The sequence below is a fragment of the Brachycentrus maculatus genome, unplaced genomic scaffold, assembly GCF_059751285.1.
Source record: "Brachycentrus maculatus isolate JH-2025_06_01 unplaced genomic scaffold, ASM5975128v1 h1tg000147l, whole genome shotgun sequence".
NCBI lineage: Eukaryota > Metazoa > Arthropoda > Insecta > Trichoptera > Brachycentridae > Brachycentrus > Brachycentrus maculatus.
This window is the reverse complement of record NW_028280900.1, coordinates 2,095,202-2,122,772: the sequence shown is the minus strand read 5'-3', so window position 1 is coordinate 2,122,772 and position 27,571 is coordinate 2,095,202. Positions and strand designations below refer to the sequence as shown.

Here is a 27,571-nt window from a genome sequence, read left to right as displayed (position 1 = left end):
CCTCTCGATCATAATAAATACGTACCTAGTAAAAGTATTTACCTACACCCTTAGCTAAAAAATTTAGGGTTACAATTTAATGAATATTTTCACGAAACAATGTGAGTTAACAGTTAAATAAATTTGTGGCTTAATCTCATTTCCACTTCAGAGACTTATTTCGAGAAGAAATATTATGGCTCTTTATAAGGTAGCTGGCATATATAATTCCTCTGCATACTTTTTCTGCTAGCATGTTTCCCTCTTTTGAAATTCCGAACGCATGAACCTCATGAATAGAAAACGACTTACTAAATTCCGCTTTCTTTGCTTGAGGTTTTTTATTTTTATTTTTAAAAAAATATTGTTTTTGTTTTTTTTTATTATTTACACAGGTATCAAATTTTAGGTGTCAAATTGTGGTAGAGTGGATGAGTCCGCGACACTAACCATGGGACCACAACCCGGCACAGGTTTTCAACTTGCCACGTTCTCTACAACAGTGTATGCTTTGATTTCTTTCAAAACAGTGTTTTCAAAGCAACTTTAATTTATAAAGCGAGTCGAAGCGCAATGCCGAATCAATTAATGCCTGGTATAAAAAATATGCGTGTTACTCTCGTATGTTAGAAATAAAACTTTTTAATAACAGTTGATTTTATTCATTGCTCTCTTTGCATTTGTTGATGATTTATTTTCTAGATTTCAAATAGGTTATGTGGATTTTTTCAGAAAATATCTCTAAATTAAATGAAATATTTATTTAATTAATCAACTTAAAAGTTAATGAATTAATTCATACTCTAAAGAAAATGGCGTATGTCCGTAGACTGTTTATGACGTATGCGACGAAGAGAGTAGAAACGATTCTCCCAATCTTTCTACCAGTTGAACTTGGAGGAAGGGAAGCGATTCACTATTTCTTTTGATCCAAGCCAATTTTCCCTACCGCATCTAAAAAAATCACAATAGAATAATTTTATGACTAGTCAATTATCTTTGTTTTATTTTCTCAAGGAATTATTTGTTTTATTGCAAAATCAAACAAGGCCCTCTAATGAAAAAAAAACATTCCTATAGGTTATTCTTTACCCAACACTCATTTCTATTTACTCCCAATTTCAAACCACCGTGAGGGTAATGATGTCGAACCATGTGATATATTATAAAGTAAGTACTTACAAATAAAATATTTTTAATATTTACATTTTTTATAGCAACCATGTTCGCCAACTTAAGAATTCCAAATATTCCTGTGGCACCGCAATGGCGTCGTGTTTCTAATTCAAGATTTCACATGAAGAAATGTCATTATTATTTATTTGTGAATGAAATTTACAGTTAAAATAGTGTGCTTTTCATAAAATGTTTAAAGTGTGCTTAGTACTTAATCGGAGCGCGAAATAAAATTCATCGGGTTCTTTTTTATTTAATTTTTAGGTTGGCTAAATTTGATGACGCTTTACAAAACACTGCTGCGGTGGAAACATGTACCCCGTGGGAATGAAAATATTTGAGCTCTTTTTCTATCAGTTTTCAGTCGCGTGTGTCGGTTTTGCTTGTAGAGCTTGCGGTATTGTTTATTAGTTATTTTGTCCGCTGGAAGTGGTGATTTATGAATAATTAACATTTCCTTTGGGTCTGCCCTTTTATAAAGTGAATCGCCATTTCCCCGCTCAGGGCTGCCATTCTATGCGATAAATTTTTACGATATAATAATATTGATAATTTTTCGTAAGTTCGTCGGTCGTTTCGCAAAAAAAATAAATAAATACAGGGGCGAGTAAACCCTCGAAGTTAAATAGTTTCCATTATGGGGTCGCAGTTTCCTCCGGGCGAGAGATATCGGCCCGCGGCTTGACAACAGCTTGCAATTTCAGATATGTTAGCCGAGAAGTAGAACGATGTGCGATCAGACCGAGATCCTGTACCTGGACGGGGACGTGGTGTGGGTGAAGCTGGGCTCTACCTGGTGGCCCGGCGAGGTTCTGGGGGCCGACAGAACCCCCGCGGACGTCGTCTCGTCGCTCCGGAAGGCCCCCATCGCCATCGTCAAGTTCTTTCGCGAGGAATCTCTGTAAGTAACGCGAGTCGGCGTGTCCCGTTTACTGTATCGTAAGCTCTGGCTGTCGCATCCGGCGTAATGACTGTCTGTCTTTATTGCAGAGAATTCGTGAAGAACTTGAACAGCATCTACAAGTACAACTGCAGTAGGAAGCATGAGTTCATCAAGAAAGGCCTGGGTAAGGCATTTTTCACTAACACAGATGAGCTATCCGCATGTTGGGAACAGGTTAATAAGTTAATAAGTACATTCAGGGGGAATAAGTTCTAAACTCTTCACAAAGTAGCGCTTCTACTAGGTATTTTAGTCAGCCACCCTCGTAGTCAGTTAGTACATAAGATTCCAGTCCTCTCCCTCTTCAACTCGGCTGAACCTACTCCCTGTGTCTTCCTTGTTTTGATGAATGGACAGCATCATCAATTTACAATACTATTATTCATACTTTGCAACTTTCCACTAATTTCACAGTTGTGTGTATAAGGGTGGTGGCATTTCGTCGCACCATCAGTCACCACCCTAAGGTTAATATTTGACTAATATTTGTTTTGTACTAGTTTGTTTTGAATATATTGGTTCATATCAATATGCCCACCATTGTACATAGACTTGTAGTTTAAGACTTTGAACCGTTATATATTTGTTGTTTTAATTTGAATCCTTTTTAATTAAGCGACCGAATATGTTTCCTTCTGGTTTAAATGCCATATTTGATATTATCAGCAACAGCTTTGTAAGTAGGGATCAGCTTCCTTTTTCCCTGGAGACTTTATGTTTCAAGTTTTGCCAAGCGGGTGCTAGTATTACGAAGATATAAAAGTGTATGGAGAAAATTATAAACTAAAGTATCAAGTCCATACTTATCCCACTAGATTTATATCCTACTGATTAATTGGATCAGGCTGAATGGAGTGGTCCATGTGGTCCCTCGGTTAGTGTTGCGGACTCTGAGCTAGAGTTTCTAGGTTAAACCTCCACTCTGTCACAACTGGATTCTTATTTTCAATTACAAGGCTTGCCTTAAAAAATATTGAATTAAAATATAATATTTTATGCGTACATAATTTTTAAATATTACGCAGTTTTTTTCTTTAGATATCCATTCCGCTTCCATTTCCTAGGATTTCTTCACAGCCTTGTGATTTTGTTGTTTTTCGAAACATAGAATAATGAATAAAACACGCATTGCTTACGTCCTACAGAGAACTAATCTGCGTGTAAATCTGTGATTTTCATGTTTTATGTATTGTTTATTTCAAAAGCAGTCTGTTAAGAGTAGTATGGACGTCTGACAAAATGTAAATTTGGCAGTATGAGGTCCGCTTAGGAAAAGAACCCTACAATTATGGAATAGCATGAAATAAATCTTTTTGAATTTAGTGACGTAACACCCGGAATAGTAAAGTAAGAAAAAACAGCGCACAAATTCTGGTACCCACCCTAATGAGTGGAGGTGAAGCACAGAGCTGAGAATTCTGGTACCCACCCTAATGAGTGGAGGTGAAGCACGGAGGGTACCCACCCTAATGAGTGGAGGTGAAGCACGGAGTTGAGAATTCTGGTACCCACCCTAATGAGTGGAGGTGAAGCACGGAGGGTACCCACCCTAATGAGTGGAGGTGAAGCACGGAGTTGAGAATTCTGGTACCCACCCTAATGAGTAGCAAGCAGACTGATTGCGGTCTCACATGGGGAACAATATTGTATAATAGGTGCCCGGGTAGTTAAAGAAAGCACGCGGAGCCAACATGGCCGGAAACAGGAGCCATGCCGCGATCTAAGGACAAGTGGACAGGCCATGGGAGCAATAATTCAGACCTTTGGACTGTGACACTTTTATCCTGATTAATTCAAATACATACATCCTTTTAGTTGTATTCAACCTTATAGGTGTCTCAAGTTGAGATAAAACATGTATCGTTCAAAACGATACATGTTTCATCTCTAGTTGAGACACCTATAATATAATACTGAGATATGTTATCCGCAGAGTAAATAGTCCAGTGGCGATAGAATAAATAATAATCCCCCGTGAGTAGGTGGCGTTACCATTAGTCGAATAGCAATGCCAAGGCGTCACAAACGAAGCTTCAGCGGCTCGGAGAGAGGTGGATTAGTAATGTTGCGCCCCTATTGCAGACCAGTGGCGCTCCAAGCACGGGCACATGGAGCTGTTTCCCGAGTACGTGCGCGAGGCGGAGAAGCGCACGCACGGCGACCCCGACATCCTGCAGTCGCCCGAGTTCCAGCCGCCGGCCAAGGTGGACTACGCCGCGCTGTTCGGGCAGCCGCGCAAGCCGCACGGCGCCGCCTCCCCCGCCAAGCAGCGCGCCCCCGACGGGGAGGAGCGCACGCCGCGCATCACGCACCCCAGGATCATACAGAAGGTGAGCGCACTATCTCTGCCTACTCCCTGCCTGTTCTTCTTCCCACAGAAATAAGCTACCCGACTTGTTATTATTCTCGTTTGTAATTGACTGCTGGGGGGGTTCTTGTTATGTTGGTTCTTGTCTTGCTCAAACCGCAGGCACCCTCTGTTCTTCCAGATCACTTCCACGCAAGTCTCACTAAGAGCTCCAAATGGAGACAAACTGAGATAATGACGCTGTATAAAATAAATGAGTGATAATATTATATCCGATTAAAATTTTCTGCAAATTATATTTTCTTTTATTTTATTCATCTGCATAATGATGTTGTTATTAATGGAGTCATATTCATTTTGCATTAATGTTGCAGCTTCTTAAAGGAACCTCGGATTACAAGGCGCACATCCTCCTGCAGGACTCTCAAGAGCAGTATGTCGCGGAGGAAGAGGAGGGGGAGGTCCCGGGGCTGGAGGGCGGCGCGGCCCCCTCCCCCCGCACCCCGCGCACGCCGTACACCCCCGGCGGCTCCTACAGCTGTCACGCCTGCCCCTTCTCCTGCACCCGCATCAACGTGATGGTGCTGCACAACCGCTGCCACAGCGAGGGCTACGTGCCGTACACGCCCCCCAAGCGCCCCAAGCCGCGCCCCGCGCCGGCTAGCGCTCGCGGCCGAACCCCGCGCGCGCCGCGCCCGCGAGCCCCGCGTCGCCTGCCGCGCACGCCGCCCGCCGCGCCCGCCGCCGCGCCCGCCGGCGCCGCCGCGCGCACCGACCCGCACATCAAGTCCTCCCTGCTGGCCGACTGGAGCGAGGACAGCGACGAGAGCATGGACATCCTCACCTCGCTCAAGCTCACCGCCTCCGACGAGGCCACTCGCGCCGGGGATTCCGACGACGCTTCCGACCGATTGAGCGAAGTAAATACCGCCACGGCCGATGACGTTTCGGAACCTGTCAAGTCTCCGCCCGTAGATTCCGAAAACAAAGAACGCAAGTTAGGCTCCTGTTTTGATTTCGACGACGAAGAAGACGAAGATCTGCAATTGCCCGTAGAAACCATAGGAAGGAAAATTCCGAGACTGTCGGTCAAAAGTGACGACACTCCTAAAAAATTGTCCGATCCCGAACTGCGAGACGCTCCGTTGCGCACCAAAGCGGAACGGAAAATTTCCGAAAATGTCAACTTTTACGATCTGGACACGGAAATCGACAACCTTTTAGAAGAGACGGTAGTCCCCGGCTTGCCCGGTCTCCCCCCGGATAGAACGAGCCGCATGGACAGAGACTCGGACGGCACGAGCGAGAAAGAAAAATCCCTACCAAAATCTATTTTTAAAACAAAAACATTTTTTAGGAGTCGACACACGAGGAGTCAGGACGCGATAGAGAAGTATGTGGCAGACAACACGAGCTCTGACAAGCCTCCCACATATATGGAAGAGCCTCCTGAACCTTCGCCTGTGTCGACATTAACAGAGGCTCCCCCGGCGGAAATTAAGATTCCCAAATTCGCCCCCAAGATACAACTTAAGAAAATGAAAGTGGCGCTCGGAGACGGAGTCCGATTGCCAGCCGCCGACCCCGTCCCCGTGCCTGCGGAGGAGGAACCCGTCTCCCCTCCGCTGACAGAGATTGGCGTCCCCATAACCCAACACGGTGACGCTATCCACGACCGAGATGCGTGTAGTGATAATTTGATAGAAACTATGGATCATCAAGAAGTTGTTCCTCTCGAGGAAGATATGGACAAAATTGAAATAAGCGGCACGGTCACGGCTATTTCTGAAGATAATTTCCAACCGGAAATTGTAGAGAAATCAGTAAACGAGTCTGAAGAACTAGTTGCGGAAGATATACCAGAGGTAGAGGATATTCCTCGAGAACAGTCTACGGCAGTACCGGCTGCGGAGGAAGTAATCACTTCTCCCTCCGTAGTGGAACAAGGTAAAGAGGAAGACGCCAACGTAGTCCCCCGAGTGTACGAAGACCTTCCGTTAGAAATATTCAAACCCGCTTCGCCGGAAGACGTTCGGGACAGGTGGAACAATGAATCCGTAGATAATTTACTAAAATCTACTTTCGAGGAAGAAGTTATCGAGCCAAAAATTAATTCTATTAATGATTTGCTCGGAACTATCGAGGAAAACGATGAAAAGTCCTCAGAAAAATTGCTAAATAATACAAAATTAACAACAAGCGCGCCTTCAGAATCTCAGATATTCAATCATAACAACATTCCGGTACCCGCGGAGATTTTTGAAGAAAGTGTCACCGCCGATAGCGCTCCTTCGGGACCCTCGGAGTCCGACCTGCAGATAGCGGAGACGCTCATCAACCTGCCTACGAGCGGCGCTCCCCCGCCCGACCCCTTCCCGCCCGCCAAGATGTCCGAGAATGACCTGAACATCAGCGCCGCCAAATCCCTGGTCCAGATGTCCGAAGCCTTGCAGACCGAGCGCATCGGGGGCGCGGTCTCCTTCTCCGAGGAAGCTCTGAGCGAGCCGCACGCGATCCGAGAAACTCCCCCGCCCCCTGTAGAGCCCTGTCCCTCCCCTAAGAAAGTCCCCACCCCTCCCAAAGAGAACTCTAAATTATTTCAAATACTCGACGAGCCTGCCAAACCAAAACCTCCGGTTCAAATTGTACAGAGTAAAACGGGATCCGGCAAAGAAAAGATCTTAAATTTTCAATCCGGCGTCGCCCCTTCGCACAAACCGCGCGTCATCATCCGCCGCAGCGCCGTGTCCCGCGCTGCGCCCGTCCTCCAGCCGGCTCCGCCGCCCAAGCCGCCGCAGGATGAAGACGCTTTCGACATCAACTCTATGCCCATCGTTCTCTCGGAAGAAATTATAACTCCCGAAATCCTTAACAGAATGCCTATAGTAATTTCGGATACTCCGGTCGCGCCTCCCGTCTCCAAGATGAAGGTCGCGTCGACTGTCGTCAAGGAATCGCCCGACCATAAAACTAAACCAAAAATGACGATCGTCACTACCGCCCTCGATAAACCTATTCCTGTGAAAAAATATGGCCAACAAGATACCAAATTAAAAAACTTGACCCTCAAACCAGTCTTAGAGAAAACGGCCAGCCCTAATATTCTATCCAAGTCCCCTAAAGTGAAGGCCACCAAACATCTGCTGGTGGTGGATAAAACCACCGGGGAACAAAAAATAATAACCGCCAAAGCTGACGAAGTTCAACCGCTCACCAAAATAGTCAAAAGTTCTCCGAATATCCTCGGTCAACATCAGAAAACGGAAAAGTTCATCATACTTCCCCCCGGAGTGACCCCGGGTACCCGGACGCAAAAGATCATCGTCAATTCGCAGACCGGGAAATCGCAGATCATCGTCGAGGAAGGCGGATCCGTAAAGACGAAAGGGAAGATTATTCAGAACAGATCCAATCCGGATTCCGGCGGCGGCAATACTGTCATGATTCTGACCAACGCTCAGGGCGTGCAGTCCAAGATCGTGCTCACCCCCGAGCATCAGCGGATGTTGTTCCCCAAGAAGTCTGGTCCCGTGGTGACCTCGCACACTGTGCTGTCTCCGCGACGCGGAGCCGTCACGCAGGCCGCCGTTACCTCGCGCGGGCAGCTGCTGCAGCCCATCTCAGGCAACGCGCTCATCACCAGCACCGGGCAGCTGCTGCCGCCGCGCGGCCGCACCGTGCTCACGGCCAAACCCAACCAGACCATCCTCACCTCGCGCGGCCAGCTGCTCACGGCGCAGTCGCCGCCCGTCACGAGCACGGCGCGCCTGCCCGCCCCCGCGCGCGCCGCCCCCGCGCGCCCCGCGCCCGCACCGGCCGCGCGCCCCGCCCGCGCGCGCCCCACCGTCTTCATCAAGAGCAGCCCGGGCCGGCTGGTGCCCTCGACCGACCCGGCCAGCATCCTGCAGGGCAAGAAGCCCGGCACAGTCATGCACCTGACGGCCGCGCAGTTCGAGCACCTGCAGAAGACCGGTCAGATCGTGGCCGCAACGCAGCCCTCCCTGTCTCAGATCGCGTCCTCTACTTCCAAGGGCGCGCCCCCCAAGATGCAAACTCAGAAATTTATTCTCCAGAAATGCGCTCCCAACAGCAAATTAATGCTGCAATCGACGTCCGCCCGCCCTCTCATCGAGAAAAAAGTGGAATTTCCGGGGATGAAGCGAAAAGCCCAACTGGCGCCCGCTCCGGCCCAACCCGCTCCGGCGCAACCCGCTCCTCCGGCGCAACCCGCTCCTCCGCCGCTGAAAAAGCAGAAGCTCAGGGAATTACTCACCGTGAAAGAATCCGGAAATGCGAAAAAATATTCCGGGCCCGTTTCTGTGTCGCAAACGCCCCCCGAGAATAAGCCGATGGACCTCGGGAATCTGGATGACCTCATCCCCGCCACCACCATTTCCACGCGCAAGGGGGACGCGCGCTCGACGCCCACCGTGCACGTGCAGACGCGCGCCCCCGCGCCGCGCAAGCTCTCCCCGCCCCCGGAGCTCGCGCCGCCGCCCCCCGCGCCGCCCGCCGAGGAGCCGCCCGCCGCCTCGCTGTCCACCGAGGGCCAGCTGCTGGCCGTGCCGGGCGAGAACTTCGGCGGTCCTCCCAACTCGTTCTACCTGTGCATGGAGGAGAACGGGACGCTCACCCCTGTGGACAACCAGCCTCTCGTGCTGGAGAACAACCAGCTGGTCCCGATGGTGGTGGCGCCGCCCGCGGAGCAGCGCGTCATCCTGAACGCGGGCGAGCAGCAGATCCTGGTGGACCAGCAGACGCTGCTCAGCCTGCTGGGCGGGGAGCGCGGGCCCGAGGGGCAGCAGCTGCTGCTGCAGGGCGACGTGCGCCAGCTGCTGGCCGCGCTGGCCCCGCAGGCCGCTCCCTCGCAGGATATCCTCGCCGCCGCTCTGGCCGACACCGGGGACTCCTTGCTCATGGAGATGGACGCCCTCGGCCCCGAGTACCAGAGCCTGAACGCGGGCGTCGCCGCCATCAGCAACGTGTCGGAGACCAGCGCGGCCCTCAAGCCCATAATGTCGGCCGCGGAGCAGCCGCCCAAGCGCCGCTTCACGGCCGAGCCGCCGCCCAGCGGGCTGGAAGACAGCCTGGCCGTGCTGGGGGTCACGCCGCCCAGCGTGCCCACCTCGCTGGACCTGCCCATCACGGTGACGGACCCGCGCATCGCCGCCAAGGCCGCCAACCCTCTGGCCTCGCCCTTCCCCGCCGCCGAGGACCCCAAGCTGCCGGACACCACGCGCACCACGGCCTCGCTGCTCACCCGCGTCAGCCAGACCGACCGGGACTCTTCCTTCCTGCCCGCCCCTTTCCACACCTCCAGAACTCCCAAACTGCCCGCATCCTCCATGCCGTGCCTCGACGACTCCAGTTCCGACAGTTTCGCCTCGGATAATCCGCAGATGCCGGGCGAGGTTATCCAGACCAAGACTTATTCCCCCATTTCGATGCCCCTCCTCACCGAGGACGTGCCCGAGGAGCCGACCGTCGCCCGAGTGAAGTCCATGCCGGTGCTTCTGGAGCCCGACGAAGCCTCTCTCCCGAACCCCGAGCCGGATCGTATTCCCGATTCCCAATTAGAACAGTCGGACGGATCGGCTGCGATTCTTTCTCCGTCCCGTAATATCTCGCCTGGAACCCCCGAGCTTGATGTGGAAATGGGCACTACCGAACTGACTATTTGTCAACCCGGCGTGATGGACACGGAAACTGCTACCGTTTCCTGCAATATGGAATGTGAAACGACAGAGCCGGTAACCATTTCGGACTCGGTTTCTTCAGATAGAGTAGATAAAATGGAATTAGACGAGCGAGAGAGTTTGTCCGCTGAACTTCGAGAGACCGATATGACTGAAAATATTTTACCAAACATAGACGAAAGTGATAGTGCGATAGGCCGAGGAGATCCGGAACAAGTAGATCATCACCCTTTTGGATCGACAGAATGCGATACGTCCGACATTACTCAACAGGAGGAGATGTTAGAAACGACAGAATGTAACGCATCGGATATGAACCGACACAACACGGTCGACACTGCGGAATACAGTTCTGACCGACATGAGATTGTAACTACGGAATATCCGATTAGTCCCGACCGAAATGACATAGTCGAAACAACTAACTACGGCTCGAACCGACCCGACCTTGTTGAAAATGCGGAATACTTTACTGATGAAAGTGAAATAGTTCAAACATCAGATTGTAGCTCTAACCAACATGAAATAGTCGAAACTGGCCCCGACCCTAATCGACCTAAGATTGTTGAAAACGTAGAATACATCACCAACGAACAAGAAATAAGTGAAACGGGCTCCAATCCTAATCATACTAAGATTGATGAAAATACACAATACGTTACTGATGAACACGAAACAGTAGAAACTTCGGAGTTTGACACTGACCAACATGAAATAGTCGAAACGGCCTCCAGTCCTGATCGACCTAAGATTGATGAAAATACAAGATACATTACAAACGAACATGAAACGCCAGAAGTTAGCAGTAACCAACTTGAAGTAATTGAAACAATCTCCAGTCCTAATCAAACTAAGATTGATGAAAATCCACAATACGGTACCGATGAACATGAAATAGTGGAAACATCGGAATATAGGACCGACCATCGGAGTATATGTGAAACCGACACCACTCCTAATCAATCTATTGATAAAAATGTAGAATACGTATCCAACGAACATGAAATAGTAGACACATCAGAATTTAGCACTAACCAACACGAAACAAGCTCCAGTCCTAGTCAGCCTGAGATGGACGATAATGCGGAATATTCTAGCAATCGACACGAAATAGCTAACAGCCAGACAGACTACAACTCTAAACAACCCCATCTACTCGAAACCCCAAACTATAGTACGGATCAAACTGATACGCTCGAAACCAGCTCCAACCAAATGGGAATTCTAGAAACGGATTATAATAGCGTGAATCAATGTGAGATTGAAGGTTCGGAATATATTGCGAGTCCACACGGGATAATGGACATGGCGGATGGTTCCAACATAGAGGAGACGGCGGATCTGGCGGAATGCGGTTCCAACCGAGAGGAGGCGGCGGACGGGACGGATTACAGCTCCCACAGCGTGGGGGAGGTGATCTCGGAGAACGGCGGCGCGCTGGACGTGGCGCCGTCCTCGGTGGCGAGCGAAGTCAGCGCCGACTCGGACGCCTCGGAGGAGATCCCCATCCAGCCCGGCTTCAGCGTCAGCCAGCAGCTGCTGGCCGGCCTCAAGGGCAGCCCGCCCCCCTCCCCCTCGCCCCCCTCCCCCTCCCCGCCCGCCTCGCCCAAGAGATTCAAGTTCCACCACGACAGATAGTGGACTCGCTTGCGTTTCTGCTTGTTTAAGTTCATTTCGTACACTTAAGGTTAGCGGTAGTGTAGGAATATACATAGATGACGCATCTTACGGGAATGAGAAACAAATGTACTATAGGGAAAGTAATATATATATGTATAAATATAAATATATGGCCCGAGGTTTTACAATGTGGGGGCCAGATAAATTATCGTCACAAGGCAATCCTCGGTTGCCGAAAGATCACGGAGTCGTTTTTGTAAATAAAATTAGATTATATTTTGAAAATTGTATTATTTTCAATAAACAAATTTCACAATCTGTGAAGAAAGAATCGGAAGAGTGAATGGATGAAAGTATCGCGATATTACTTTAAAAATGTTTGGCATATAAATATGTATGATATGATGATGTACATTGGTCGAGTGCAGAGGGGTGCCTTGGGACGTCCTGTCAACCTTTTATCAATATATCCTGTTTTCACCGTACATGTGTGTTTTATTACCTATTGACTCCCACTCCCACTCCCACTAGAGGTAACTCTGACATGTTTTTATTTAATTAAATTTACACAATGTTACAAAAAATTACTAACAACTAAACGCTCCTCGCTTAATGTCCACCTCCTTTTCACGCTGTACATTATATACTGGAGATCAAACGACTCACTGGCGTTGAAGAAGTAGCGTAGGGGTGCGTGTAATTAACAAATAAATCATATTTAAATTTAACCTTTAGCTACGGCTTTCATTTCACGTAACCACTGACCTGGGGGCCTCAGAGGTCCGCAAATATATGTGCTTAATAATTAATATAATGTTTAATAATTAGCTTTAGTAGATATATTTAAATTAAATTTAATAATTTTTGTATAATTTTATTATTTAATATTAAATATTATTTCAAAGTTAAGAAAACATTAAGCATTTTTTGGCAAAAATCACATGAGATCATAAATCACATAGTATTAAAAAAAATCACACTCAAACTTCAAATCTTAATTACAAACAGTTTTTCTAACAAATGGCACATCTTTAATATTATACTATAATGGAAACAAAAAAATTGCAGGCACCCATTATTACGAATTACACACAGTCTGGGCAAACTTTGCACATTGAAGGCATACATGTTTTTTGTATGCATAATATGTGTGTTTAGAATTCCTTCAAAGCTTCGAAGGACATATATGGAACCTTTATTTTAGATTTTTCTTCGTCAACTTCTTGATGGTCTGATAGAGGCATATCCTTACCCAGCACATGTGCCAAATTTAAACATAGCTCACGCGGCAACCTTTCGTTCAACGCTCGTTAGCTTTAGATTTAAAAGTTTAGTTTGTCTTATTATATTGTGTTGAGGAAATCAAACGGCTTTAGATGGTGGTTGAAGCACCTATTTGTAGCGATTTTCCCATAAAAGGATCGAATTGATGACAGAGAAACATCGTCATCGGAAGACGGAAACATCGTTAACCTGTTCTTCGGGTTTCGATTCACTCTGTGTATCTGAATCACACTCGTGAAGCTCTGGTGTAAAGGTGTCATCAATATCTTCAGCCTCAGAACCGCTAGTCTTCGCTATATATCCACGAAATCACGGCTGTCTCTAAATCTTTGTTTGCTGGCACTACGGTTCTTCTATTTTTTGCTACATGTTGGTTATTATTATTACCGATGAACCGTTTTCTCCCGGACATCATACTGGGTTCCATATTGTAATAAATTTCTAACTGAAGCCAAAAAAAAAGATAACCAAATCAAAACTATTTACAAAAAAGCTACGTAAATACTGAGGTGGGGTCAGAGAGGCCCACGAAAAATTTCAAAATGAATTTACTTACCAAAATTGCGTACGCAATCACGTGCACAGCTACTGACAGCCTCGGTGCAACTAAACTCGAAGGTACGAGTTTGTCGTGCGGGAGGGAAGGGGAAAATTAAACCATTTTACTTTCTCAAGGCCTGAGTGGCCCCCAGCAGTTAAAGGTTAAAGTTGTGCAATACAGTGGAACCTCTCATAACGAGTTTAATTCGTTCCAGTACCTTGTGAAAATGTGTCACAGCATTATCATTGAATACATTTGTAGCACGAATAGCCACCTCCCTATTAGGGTGATGCTTCTTAATGTGTGATGCAACAGTTTCCCGTGCTTTCAGCATTTCTCTTGTGCTAGAAGATTATTGCTCCGCTACTTCTTCCTCCTCCATTAACAAACTCTTCTCCAAAATTTCTTCATAAGCTCTTCGGTGGTCGGCTTTTGGCTGTACTCTTTCGCAACAAGCTCTTAAATATCTTTGTTATCTACCTCGAGTCCCATGATTGGCTACTGACACAATCTCGTTGACTGTAGACTCCACAGTGACGTGAATGTGGTGCAAAAGGTACTTTCCCTTCCTCTGTTAGTAACGAGTACGTTATGTGAAACATGGCTCGTTAAGGGAGCAACTTTTGTTGCTTGTTATGCAAATTACTCATTGTGAGAGGTTCCACTGTATATGTATTATATTTGTATCAATTTATTGAATATTGTAATAACCTTATAATATTGTAAAAACGTGGATAACCTGGACATGTAAAAATGTATCTTTTTTTAATAATATCACAGCTTTACACGGCTTACTTTTCTAATTTTCAATATATAACTTATTGAAGACGAAAAAATATATAAATAAAAAAAATTGCACAACTCGAAGGAATCCCTAACATACTGTCCAAAATATACCTGATACTTTTATAAATGATTACATCAGATCCGACTTATCCGGTATTCCTCGCTAGAGTACCGAAAACCGATATATCGGGATTTTGGTAACCAAAGGGATATAGCAAGATCCATAAATAGCAAAGCCGGTTGGTGAAGCTGAGTAGGTGGTCCATTATTCGATAAGTCTCCACCTTATTTTCTCTAAATCCAGGTAACATTTTACATCATTGATTTTTTTTCTTAAAACACCATTTTATATTAAAAAAATAAGTTTTTCTTCAAAATAATTATATGGTTTTAAAAAAGAAAAGAGTTATTATCTTCTCCGTCGTATTCCTTATTACACATTATCAACACCATATTTCGAAATAGATTTTTTTCTTCCTTTCTGCTGCTTTTATGGTCCATGTTTCTGCAGCATAGAGAAAAATGGAGTGAACCAGATTCTTACAAGCTTTATCTTGGTGTTGTTACTTACACCCCGGTCTTTCCAGATTTTGTCTAGCTTAGACATGGCACTTTTGGCGATGGCGATACGACGTCTGATCTCTCCTTCATTGCTGATTTCAGATCCAAGAAACTGAAACTCGTTTATTATCTCTAAACCTTCTTAGATGGGTCTATGATCATGATTTTGCTCTGGTTAATCTCCAGACACTGCCTTGCTCTCAATCTCTATTCGTTTAAGATCTACCATCTCTTTTGGGTCTTTGGCCAAAAGTATTGTGTCATCCGCATATCGTATATTGGACAGCTTTACGCTACTAATAGACACTCCTCCATTCCATTCGTAGAGAGCCCTGCGCATTATGTATTCCCAATTGATGTTAAACAGATTAGATGTTTTTCTATATATATATTCTAAAATACAAAAAAAATATCCCAACACACATTCTATAAAAAATCAGGCGTGGAGAGACGTGTTACCTCTCCGGCGGTCGGTCGCTGATTGAATTCCGTATTAGCGAGTAAGGCCTTAATGAGGGGTAGATGTCAGTATACACTACTTTTCTTCACTCACCTTAAGGTTATACGAAGGTGTTTGAAATACTTTATTTTGTTATAAATTACTCTTAATAAATTGAAAACAAAGGTAGGGTGTGTATTTCAAAAACCAAATTGTTTGTTGGATTACAATGTTTATTTCAAATACAGCCAGTGCTATACAATTTCACTGCGTGAGGCATGTAAAATTAGTCCGGTTCCATCGTCCATTTCTAGGGCCACTGTTTTCTCAGTCTTCAACATAATACACAAATGTCATACTACATAATATGAAATATTACATTGAAAAAGATGCAAAGGCAACAAAATAAAATTACTATAAATCTTCTGCTTAAGAGACTTGCGGGCAGATAATGCTAATTAATAATTTGTGTAGTATGAAAGCATGTGAATGTGTTAGCAATTAGCGTTAATCCATTGGTTAACATCATCGAGCGTCACATATCGCACACTCCTTTCAAGAACGTCATAAATCAAAAAACTTGATTTTCCAGGAGAACGTTTTTAAAGTTTAATAATATAATATAATGTATTAAAAATAAATATCAAGTCACTTATTGAACTTTTTACTGTGCAACAGATCTTTTTAGGTAAAACCTGAAGGTTTTTTCTCCATTTGAAAAATATTTAGTGTATTCAAAAAATAATTAAACAATACCTTTTCTTCAAAATACAAAAACAACACTTTCTGCCATGTAGCGGGTAAATATTAAGTTAAAAATATGCCTCTTTTGCTGGGATATAGTACATTTAATGGGCATTCAAAAAACATGCACAACTGTGACGATTTTTGATTTATGACGTTCTTGAAAGGAGTTAGCGATATGTTGCTGTTGCCTGGAAGTGGCGATTATGTCTGAAGTTGGGAAAAAGAAAATCTGTATGTGAACAATCCAAGGTTGGGAATTGTTGCATATGATGATCTCATTGATTAAAATGAATTGCATATAAATTATATTTAAAAAAAAAATCATTATTTGGTCATTCAAAATCTTGTGGCCAAATATGAAAACATATTCAAGTATTTTTATTTATTGATGCTCTTCTCGTTTTTTCAATCTTGCTTTATTTACCTTTATAGAGATTATTCCACTGCCCTGTTTTGCGACACTGTTTATATTTTTTTTTATGGTAAAGTACTTATTTTTTACCTCATGTATTTTGACATCTCAGCATAGATGAAGAAGAATTTGGAAGCCCGGGCATTTAAAAGGCCTACTAACGTATTTGGACACACTCAAAATGTTGTAAATAAATTAACTGGTCAAATTATAAGCTAAAATAAATTGAAAATCATGTTTTCAAGCGTTTCTTAAGTATGTGAATATAATTCAGAAATCGGACCTCGCATACAAATGGAAAGTCTCTTTTTAATGAAAGCTTTCCTCATCCCACCATAGATGGCTGTGAACTCGCCCATACTGTGTTACAAATTTGATACATAACTAGAAGTTTCAAAAATTTGAGTAGTGTAGTTGTCAGTCATGGGTATTATTGGTGAATATAAAGTGATCACTTACCAAGCCTATGACGGTCGTAAGCCCTGTAAATGCCCAGACTACTATATTCTTCTTGATCTATGTTGAGATGTCAAAATATAATGGAAAAAAATAACCCCGGCTTAGAGATAATCCAGATTTGTGAACAAGTATTTGGACACACTCAAAATGTTGTACATAATAGGAGATTATCGAGGAGGTACTCGCTCTGGACGACTCTGCTACTCTCGAAGAAGACCAACTTATACATAATTAACACATTCTACGTTCTAGAACTAAGGCACTGTGCACATTCCAATCCAGGGTGGAATAAAAGAGGTATAAGGAGGTTGTATTGGAAAACCTGAACTTCACATCGGGGATTGCTATGTAAAATATCATACAGTGAAAAAATTGAAATCATCAAGCCGTGTCCATTTTACATACCTGTTTTACTCAAATAAAAATAATGAAAACAATTTTATTTTGTAAGAGATTATTATATTTCAATCGAAATGATTTATTTTTCTTAAAAATGCTCCAAGTTTGCACATACGGAAAATGTTTAGGGTGGAAGGAAGATAAAGTACATAGATATGTACAGCGGTGATCGTAGTCCAGTTCGGGAGGATAAAAAAAAGATAATTCTTTTAAAAACATTTATTGGAATCTCAGCTTCAAACAATATCGATCAGTGAAATCTGAAATCAGACCCTTCCAAATGCTTTTTCTGAAAATGTCGTTTACATAAAATATTTTTTGTATAACAAAAATAATGCGAACATACCGCAGTATGAGTGGAAATAAGTTAATAGTCCCGGAGCGAGAGTACTCTACTTCTGTTACTTAGCATTATAACCTAACCTGCGGGGACAGGAGGGGGAGAGGGGGAGGGGGGGCTCCTTACTATATACGCGTATTATTCTCCATTTTACAAGTAACATACAATCACAATAACACTTCTTTACCCGAGATTAATTTACATTATAAAAAAAAGTTTTTATTTACAAAATTCTACCTAGGGACTGTCGTCTCTCTCCTCTGTATGTGTCACTTCACTCGGCGAATGTTCCTCACAAACGGGGAGCAACGAGAAGGCGGATCGGGTAGTCGAGTCGGGGGACATATTGCACTGGGCTCGCTGCTCCGGCCGGCGCTCTAGCGAGGCCCCTAGAGCGAGTGTTGCGGGGAGACCGCACGTATCTAATAATTTTACTTTACACAAGGCATGTTATTCTCAATACGAAATGCTGGATAACTAAGGATAGATCCTCCGGGGTGGCGGCGGTGGCGGCGGCGGCGCGGAGGCGGCTGGCGCGTCCGGGCGGGCCTCTAGCCGTCCTCCTTGGGGGGCGTGAACCAGCCTGCAAAAGAGGGCGGGCGTGAGCGGGCGAGTACCGGTAGTATAGCGCGACGGAGTGCTCCGAGTGTACTCACCGTTCTTCTCGTGGATCTGCACCAGCGACTTGAAGGACTGCTGCGCGCGCGCCAGCGAGTACTGGCCCTGCGAGACCAGCTTGGTGGCGCCGAACTGGATGCGCGCCTTGCCCTTGACCAGCGTGGCGGCGATCTGCATGATGACGGCCTCCACGGTGTAGGCGCTGGACCAGCCCTGCTTGGTGAGCAGCTCCATGCAGATGGCGCCGCCCACCAGCACGTAGCCGCCCGAGATGATGGGGTACACCACGCGCACAAAGGGCGGCTCGAAGGGGTAGCTCTCCTTGAACATGATGTTCAGCAGGATGGAGTCCTTGCCCTCCTTCTCCTTCAGCAGCACCAGGTCGTTGTGCAGCGGGCTGTCGGGGTCCACCCGCTTCAGCCGGATGTTCCACTCGTAGATGGAGTCGTTGACGAGTTCTGCAACACACGACACTTCACCGTCAGTCGGTCAGTCGGCCGGTCGGCGCTCTAGAGCGGCGCGGAGAGGGCGCCCTACCCACCTATGGAGTACATGTTGGTCTTGAACGAGTCCGAGCGGTAGATGTCGCGCAGCTCCTTCATGAGGCGGTCGGTGGCCTGCACGGAGCCGGCCACGGAGCCCGCCAGGTAGTCCTGCCGCTGCGACTGCCGCAGCCTCTCCAGCGTAGCCAGGTGCTCCACTTCCATCTCCTCCTTCTGCGGAACGGATCAATTAACACCGTCGCAACATTTTCTTCTTTGCGCGGTTCCATTTTATTGCACACTTAAAACCCCAACAAAAGGTTGAATTTTTTAAAAATATTTGAGTAAAAAAATGCCACCAACAAATGACACATTACTTATTGTTTTTCACTATTCATCCGATAAACAAGAGTCGAGGTATTTCCTTTCAGACAGCTATACTATCAGAGGTATTCCATTATACTTGTATTTCCCAATGATCTGTAACAGCAAAATCATCCAAGCCCAACCTCGTCCCGCGCTTCTTAAGTCAGTTGAGGACAACAACTATCGCTTGCCATGTCTTGCCTGCTGTCTGTCAATATTCCATTAAGAGAGCCGTATCAAGATAAGTATTAGGTGTTAGCTACTTACATTATCAGGTTCTCAACAGATGGTAGTTCTAAATAAGATAATAATACTGTATTTATCTTTGGGAAATTGATGCCATATGTTCAATAATGGGCAGATTGATGAATGTTGCAGTGTACAAAGCGATGGCTTAAGCTGGCCGCTACCTGCTCGTAAGCCCAGAGCATGACTATTCTTCCATATTCCCTTTGTATGAAAAGATTCATCTCTTAATAAATGATAATCCAATTAATAACTAGGGTCCAAATGTTTTACATGATCATCATGCACATCGTAACCTTATATTTTGAGAATGTAAACTCTAAAGGGTTAGTCATGCGTAAAGTAATTCTTAAATTGACCAATATAAAAGCAAATATAATACCAGACATCATTTTTAAAATATTGCGCAGGTAGGTACGGATATAAATATATTTCGGAAATGGAGAGACGGAAATGGAATTTGAAAAATTATGGAGAAAGAATATTTATAGATTTGGCATTTAATTTGTAGACTCCATTTTAATTTATGCATTAAATGTTCAATCAAACACTGATTTTTTGAGTCTACTAAGTTGTATTTTATTGTTAAAAAAACCACAAAAAATCAATTTTGTGAAAATTTTCAAACAATGTTTCGTTTAAAAATGCCATAACTAGGCAAAACAATTGCCACAAAATGAAATTTTATGTTTTAAAAAAAAAATACAACTTAGTAGACTCAAAAAATCAGTGTTTGATTTAACATTTAATACATAAATTAAAATAAAAAGTTTTTTGAGACATTCTTCTTGGTTCTTAACCGCCAGTTATTTCCTAGAAAATGTGAACATTTAACCCTTCATGAATGCATGGTTTCCATGGTATGGAGGTAGCGAGGTGTGGCTGTACCTTGGGGGGTCGGGGCACTTCCTCCATCTCCAGGGGCAGGTCCTCGTCGGCGTCCGAGTCTGAATCCCCCACCATGTCCTCCTCCTCCTCCGTGCCGGACTCCGCACCGCCCCCGTCGCCATTCCCATTTTCCCGTTCTTTTGAAAACCTGCGCATACCGCCAACTTAGTCCCCGCACATAACTCCACAAGCTACGCACTCGTCACACTCTGACTGTTAGAGTGGTGCTTTATAAAGGTAAAAACTAACTTACCATCCAGCAGAGAGAATACAACGCCACACCAACCCTCATCCGCACCCGATGGAGGATAGCGCACTGCATTATATAAATCTACTGTTATATTGATCATTAACCGGATCCACGCGGCTCGCATAACCGTTTGTGTTTTTACAAGACATGCCCCATACGCGGCTGACATAAGCGTTTGTGTTTTCACTTTGCTCCAAGTTTCGAACCTCAGTTCAAGTTGGAGGGATTTTTTCATGGTGTGGAACTTTGGATAAAATAATACGTCAATCCTCGGCCTTATGACATCTGTTGAAATATCTGACTAATAATTTGTAATATCACAAGGATAAATAAAACAACAGATCCCTGATTTTTCTTGCGGTCGGTAGTTAGTCCCCGCCATAATCATGCCCTATATCTGTCTCACTCTCGACGCTACGCATGGCCAGTGGGTAAGAGTGACACACGATGCGTGCTTTGATTTATTTATGTTACGATCTAATTTGTTTATATTACGATATATTTCAAGAATAATGTGACACACGTGTATTATAGAGTACCAAAAAGGCACAATGAATCCCATTGAACGTTTTTGTTTAGGAAAATAAATCGTTTCATAACTAAATACATGATAAAAGTAATCATTTAAAAAACGGCGAAATACAGCCGCGCACGAGCGTCTCTTAGGAACAAAGTTAACGCGTTTAAAAGGTTAACACTAAAGGAAAGGTTGTCAGCCCTCCGCTTCACGTACCAGTCCAGGGTAATATTGAATAAATATGAACATAACATGAACATGCCCAAATCATTTCAACACACTTCCCTTATTTTATCAATAATACTTATCTCAGCCTTGCATTCTTTCCTTCAGTCACACATCTATCATATATACACAATTTGGCCGCACATTCGTCCGAGATATCGCATTACGACTGCTTTCACTCAACTTTCATTTTTGTTTTACCAACTCCATGCTTCGCTTCCATACATTTCATATATATCTACACCCTATATAGTGTAGAAGATATACACCAGCCAAGGCTGCCAACTATTAACAAATAATGAAGCTCATTCTAGGACCAGTCCTGTTCTTCACATTCTCGGGAAGCGAGTAGAATATGGGAGTGGAAGTAAATAAGTTAGAGTAACGGAAATTGCCGCTATATGAGAAAAGGGAACACGGGACATAACCACAAAACTCCAACACAAACTAAAATAATACACGACAACAATAGTAGATCCAAACAATTACGTATTTGACCTTTTTATAATTTTGTTGGCTACTTTTTTGGTGATTTTCAACATATTGATAATCCCGGTTAGCCGCTTCTAGGTAAAATATTTTGTCCCGATGGAATAAGTAAACAAAAATCCTTACCTGTGTCTAACCGACATGTGCATTTGTATTTTAAGTCCATCTAAATCAGGCGGTTCCGGCACTCCGTGTAATTTACATAATTCTCTTAAAAGTATACCGACCTGAAATATTCAAATATATCATTTTACACATCATACTTTAACTGCGCAACATTATCTTTACTGGCAACTATAAAAACGGGAAAATGTGATTATTCCTGTAAATGTAATGGCACACGCATACTGAAGCATGCTTTTATGTGTATGATTTTATCCCCCATTTTTTCACAAGTTATTTATTTCCGTCACTGCAAATGAATAACTTAATACTATAATACTTTCAAGTAATACATAATAATATTACGGAGAAATTTGACAATTCTGAGCCCTATATATTTTATATTGCATCTATTATATTTTATATTGAAATTCTCATTTTAAAATTCGAGTTGTAGTAAATACACATCACCAGTGGGGGAAGGTTAATCCAATTCACATTTATATAACATTTTCTAACAAATGAAAAATTTTCACAAAAATAAATAAACCTAAAGAAATGGTTTCACATTCCAACGTGCAGGAGCAACCTGCCAATGGCGATACTTGTTGGAAGAGATGCCACACAAAAGGATCGGGTTTTTGTTCATAACTTCTGCGTTAAGTCGGCCGTGCCTCGTTAAGGAATTTCTCGGCTCTAACGATAAACTAACAGATACTTATTTATTTAAAAAAAACACTTATTGAGTTTTATTGCATTACACATGACTAAAATACATGAAAATTAAAATTATGATAAAAAGTTAATCAATAATATCTTTTCCAAAATATGTCACAAAAAGTCCCGTTCCTTAACCCCCTACCTCTATTTATTACCCTACCAACCTCTATATAATTTATTAAATTTTTTTTTGCTCGTTAGTTTTACTAATCACGTGTCAATGAAAACAACTGTAGTTTTCAAAATAAGTCGCGTGTAATGAAATAAAACTTAATAAGTGGCATTATACAAGTGTTTAATAATCAACATGCCATTCCACAAAGTTAAGGTGGAATCAATAAATAGATACTTACTTGATTGATAATGTGGTTATCTATGCCTTGTGTGTTGCTAAGAATCTGCACCGCATTGGTAACGCTGGTCTCCTCACTCTCAGCAAACCAGACGGGAGGTGTGGAAGGGTAGGTTTCCTGCAACGACAACCGTTCATGAGCGAGGCGTCGAGTTGAGTTGTTGCGCAGAGAGCACATCCCCAAGTACCCAAAGTATGATACTATCGTAGCAGCACGGAACAGACAGAGCACGTCTCTCAGTTCAGATGGCGACCTCGTGTTTGCCCTACCGTTTCCCCTCCCCATAGCAGGAGTTGGCGACAGGGACTATTCCGAGGAACCCGCATCATCTCCATGACCCGGGTCCTGAACGGTAAGTGCTGATTTTGGGAGATGAATGCCATCACAAATAGTATTTACATTGCCAGTTTTGTCAGAGTTTATTCACTCGGACACTAGACTCGGCAGTCAGACAGGTTTAGTGTCTCTTTTTTTATTAAATATTTTAGTTTTTCGTAGTTTTTATGCAATACTATAATTATTTTGTGAATTTTTCATTTCTTATCGGTAGGTTCACATTGTTTTTGGCATAAAAACTGTAATGAACATCTAAAACTAAAATATATTTTTAAAAAAACCGATCCTTCAGTATGAAGAGAGAAATAAATAAACAAAACTCCCTGATTTTTGCCTGACCCAAATTTGAAACATTTAAAATTAAAATGTGCATTACACAACCGAAAAAAAGTCCTTTCAAACCGAGTGGTATCAGATTGGGACAATTTGGCTAACAAATATTTGGTGCTCTTACAGCAGTTTACCAATTTTAAAAACGCTACAATGGTTTTCTGAAGGAAAAGCGCCACTGACTACACCGCGCATGAGATAAGCACACCAGCAAAGGCTGTCGGCCTATAATCCAATGATAATAATAATAACAACTTTCTCTTTCCAAACGATAATATTTAATTTAAATTAATATTCTGTCTCCGCAGTATCTTGTGTATTGTAACTATTTTTTTAAATTAATGCCTTTAAATTGTTTGTTTATTTTAAATAAAAAAATGTGTGAAATTCTAAAAATAAATATTATCAAATCATAAAAAAAACATTTTCCTGTCGGTCGACACAAATTGGACATTTCTCAGAATTTCATTACATTAACAAATAATGAGATAGTTTTCTATGATTTCAAGATACCGAAGAATTTCAGAGGATTAATTAATTTAAGTGGTTTTTCAGCGTGAATTGGCATTCGAGTGAAGTGAGACAGTGTGTCTGGTACATTTAGTCTAGCAGTGTGGCATCAACTTCACACGGGGGTAATTACAGGTCTAGTTGCTCACATGAAAAATAGAGCAGCTTCCTGGAGATATTTTAAAACTCCCATTTTCAAATAAGTATCGCGTAATATAGCAAAGTATAGTGCAACTTGGCCATGACACGTACGCTTGTAATGAAAAGGCCCCCGATGATTTTATTTACACACATTTCCATTTCCATACCTCACAATTGTGCTTTGTAAGTGTACTAAGACAAAACTTGATACCTAGTACTTTATTAAAGGTCATAAATTCTTGTCACTTCTTTACCCACACCCACTTGATTAAATTCATCTAATATTTTACTTTTGGTTTGATACTGATAAACCGATTACAAACGAGTCCAATGAGAGTTTTCAATATTGATGCCAAAAGTCCACAGAAATGATAAGGCCGATGCTAACCCCCTATCCATTGGTCGGCAAAGTGTGGCTCCGGAGCCGCATGCGGCTCTTTGATATAAATATCCGCGTAAAGGCTCTTCGACTCTAAAACAAACTAAATAATCGTCTTATTGAAGAGAACCTGAAAACGTGCTAAAAATGACGACATAAAAACCTTTATCGATCTAACTTTCAAGGGAGATGCAAGGACATTATTCTTAATAAGTAATATTCTTACTTTAGAATTTTTTTATCAATGAATAAAATCCTTACTACGTGTGAAATTATAATTAAGGTGTACTAAAATTGAAAACATTTTGGATCTCAAGAAAAAGTTCATCCTTGTAATGCGAATATTTGGCTCTTTGGCTGACTAGTTTGCCAACCACTGTCCTATCCTGATCCTTTTAAAACATCATTTATCTAGCAAATTACCATCGCTCTATACCAATGTGCTTAAAATCAATATAAACACTATGTTTTGGTACATTTAACAAAATCGCCATTGACAATAAGTAGAAATTTGAAAAAACTTTTTTTTAATCTCTCTCTTTCTTTTAATTCGAGAAACGTCACGTTTTGTCCATTTCCCATTATTGCAAACTTTCATTTAACATTTTTTCAATTCCTGACCGACATTAGATGAAATAATATTGTTTTACTCTCTGAAAAATTATAAGACACGATACTCGTACATTTTTTAATATTTACACATTAAAGACATGTGACATAAAGGGGGGCTGTTCTAAATTATGGTTAAAACGAATCATTAATTACTTTTGTAGAATAGACTCGCAAGAATCTTGGTAAAAATTATGGTGATAAACTTGTTACTCGACCTAAAGTTCCACTAGAATTCAATGAGGCAAAACAGGATTTCATAAAACTGTCATGTTTTGAATCTATAAATATAAACAATCGAAATTTTTTGTTTACATATTTTATAAATGTCCGTAATACTAATTATTATGTTCTTAATTACTTATTTTAATTTTGGTTAATTTTGATGGGTGGTATGTGCCTCCCGCAACAATAGTACCTACTTTTTAAATTGTTTTATTTTCGACTGTATGGTTGAATCTCCTTACAGACGGGTGGATTATGATTTGTGTTGACCGAATAAAACACAATCTGTCCACAGCTGGACAATGCAAATAATGTTATTATTATTATTATGTAAATACACAATAACATAAGATACAATAAATAATTAATATTTGACACCGCTCCGTAATATCGATAACGAATATAAATATTGTTATTATTCGCAAATCTTTGTTTTTTTTGCTCCGTAATTGAGGAAATGGACGAAACAACACAATTCATTTGTAATTTTTGTCGATTATAAACTCCCAACTTTCACATTGCCAAGGTACGCATCACACAAGAAAAGCAGTAAAATTATGTTTTAACTACATGCTATTTAAAATAAGAAAGCGTAGTTAATAACGTGGAAATGTATGAAAAGACATCGTGAAATGAAGCAGGAAATAGTTTTTTCACAAGGGACTCGCTGTAGAAACGGGAATGCATTGTTTAGTAGGTTGTGTTGTCAATATGAAACCAATAATAAATAACTGCCTTTGTCCGCGGGAAGGTTCTCGCACTCGTATGTGGCGATAAGAAAACAGGGCAAGAGGTTGTTAGTTCAGATGTAAAAAGAAATGCCGATACTTACTGTAATATTCGCGTGAATTTCATATTTTTTGCCGTTTTTGCCTACGAATCTACAACTGAGCTCATCGACACTGGCTGACATTATCTGAAACCTTTCATGATTTTTGGGGAATGCTTGTTCCAGAGTCTTTATTTCTAATTTTAAAGTATTCAAGCAAGCCATCGATGTGCGAAAGGACCACTATAATTTTATTCCCACCAGTAGTGAGATTAATTTTTTGAAAATACACGACGCACTACTCCCATTCACTCCCAAGTAAGATGGCTGCGGACAAAAAAAACGAGTGGAAACGAGTGAACTCGGCTCTATTCGACCGCGCTCGACTCCGTTCGGCATCACTCGGGGCGATTCGGCGGACTTCGATTCAGTATAGCCATATGTAAAAAAAAACTGTAAATATGTTTTCACTATCTATAAGGCACTAGTACTTATCAATAAATTCTACCTACCTAATAACTTTGTATGTAACAAAGTACAATCCCCCTCTAAAGCATAGATCTATATTTGATAAAGTGTGTTGAGATGGTTTGGACATGTGGAACGTATGAGTGAGGAAAGAACGGTTAAACAAATTTATGAGGCGAATGTAGTTAGAAAAAGAAGCAGAGGAAGACCGAGGAAAACCTGGCAATATGTTAAATACTTGAAAGCGGCCGGGTCAGGAGTCGTAATAATCGTCGGGTATGTATGAGGAGATGCATGAATGTAGAAGAGGCGAATAATGTTTGCAAAGACATAGTGGTGTGGCGTTCGATTCTCTCTGCCTACTCCTGCGGGGAAGCAGCGTGATGGTTAGTTAGTTAGTAAGTTATTAAGATCTGCTACTGACCCTTAATCTGCACCCAATGGTGCATAGGGCACTGCAGCAAATAATTTATTGCATGAAGATAAGGTGACACATCCAGCGCTTCAGGTTAGTATCCATATTAAAGTGAAAAAACACTTGTGTTTTTATAAAATAAAATAACTTTGTTTTAAACACTTTTTATTCGTACTTTTCTTGTCATCATCAGATGACAAAGTTCTTGTCACAACCGATTGGAGAAAAGTACCGATAAAAAGTGATTAAAACAAAATAGTTTTATTTATAAAATGTGCCACTAACTATCTGCGAGAATCATTCAAGAAAAAACACTTTATTTAAACTCCCTAGGAATCTAGGACCAAACCTGCAATCTCCAGTATGTTAGCCAAGTGTGCTTATCACGACTTATGGAGGCAGTCTAAAATTATGGAAGCAATTAGGATATAGTGTCCATATAT

At 42.6% G+C, this 27,571-nt stretch overlaps 2 protein-coding genes across 4 annotated transcripts; one reads left to right on the top strand and one right to left on the bottom strand.

Annotated features, from left to right (window-relative positions):
* Positions 1 to 1,230: 1,230 nt before the first annotated feature.
* LOC148308846 (uncharacterized) lies at positions 1,231 to 12,207 on the top strand. 3 transcript variants are annotated; one of them, XM_088261017.1, is made up of 5 exons: positions 1,231 to 1,419; positions 1,860 to 2,056; positions 2,146 to 2,222; positions 4,181 to 4,428; positions 4,781 to 12,207. In XM_088261017.1, the coding sequence occupies exons 2-5, from the start codon at positions 1,884 to 1,886 to the stop codon at positions 11,738 to 11,740; spliced, it is 7,458 nt and encodes a 2,485-aa protein (XP_088117143.1). In that variant the 5' UTR covers positions 1,231 to 1,419; positions 1,860 to 1,883; the 3' UTR covers positions 11,741 to 12,207. The 3 variants fall into 3 exon arrangements, with proteins under 3 accessions (XP_088117143.1, XP_088117144.1, XP_088117145.1); XM_088261019.1 differs by lacking the exon at positions 1,231 to 1,419 and adding an exon at positions 1,472 to 1,552; XM_088261018.1 differs by lacking the exon at positions 1,231 to 1,419 and having other exon boundaries at positions 1,431 to 2,056.
* A 5,347-nt stretch (positions 12,208 to 17,554) lies between these two features.
* Positions 17,555 to 26,580, bottom strand: LOC148308845 (ubiquitin-conjugating enzyme E2 Q2). The gene is made up of 7 exons (XM_088261122.1): positions 26,309 to 26,580; positions 22,947 to 23,063; positions 21,898 to 21,998; positions 20,291 to 20,438; positions 18,850 to 19,024; positions 18,347 to 18,766; positions 17,555 to 18,273 (listed from the first exon to the last, which is right to left on the bottom strand). Exons 1-7 carry the CDS (start codon positions 26,468 to 26,470, stop codon positions 18,242 to 18,244), a joined length of 1,155 nt encoding a protein of 384 aa, XP_088117248.1. The 5' UTR covers positions 26,471 to 26,580; the 3' UTR covers positions 17,555 to 18,241.
* Between the last annotated feature and the right edge of the window lie 991 nt (positions 26,581 to 27,571).

Bases quoted from the DNA above. Each gene is read 5' to 3' on its own strand.
- LOC148308845 (XM_088261122.1), bottom strand. From the start codon at position 26,470: ATGGCTTGCTTGAATACTTTAAAATTAGAAATAAAGACTCTGGAACAA. The intron at 18,767-18,849 runs GTGGGTAGGGCG...CGTGTGTTGCAG, and splicing joins GACCAACATGTACTCCATAG to AACTCGTCAACGACTCCATC. The intron at 18,274-18,346 runs GTGAGTACACTC...CCTCTTTTGCAG, and splicing joins GCAGATCCACGAGAAGAACG to GCTGGTTCACGCCCCCCAAG.
- LOC148308846 (XM_088261017.1), top strand. From the start codon at position 1,884: ATGTGCGATCAGACCGAGATCCTGTACCTGGACGGGGACGTGGTGTGG. The intron at 2,057-2,145 runs GTAAGTAACGCG...TCTTTATTGCAG, and splicing joins TTCTTTCGCGAGGAATCTCT to AGAATTCGTGAAGAACTTGA. The intron at 2,223-4,180 runs GTAAGGCATTTT...CCCCTATTGCAG, and splicing joins GTTCATCAAGAAAGGCCTGG to ACCAGTGGCGCTCCAAGCAC.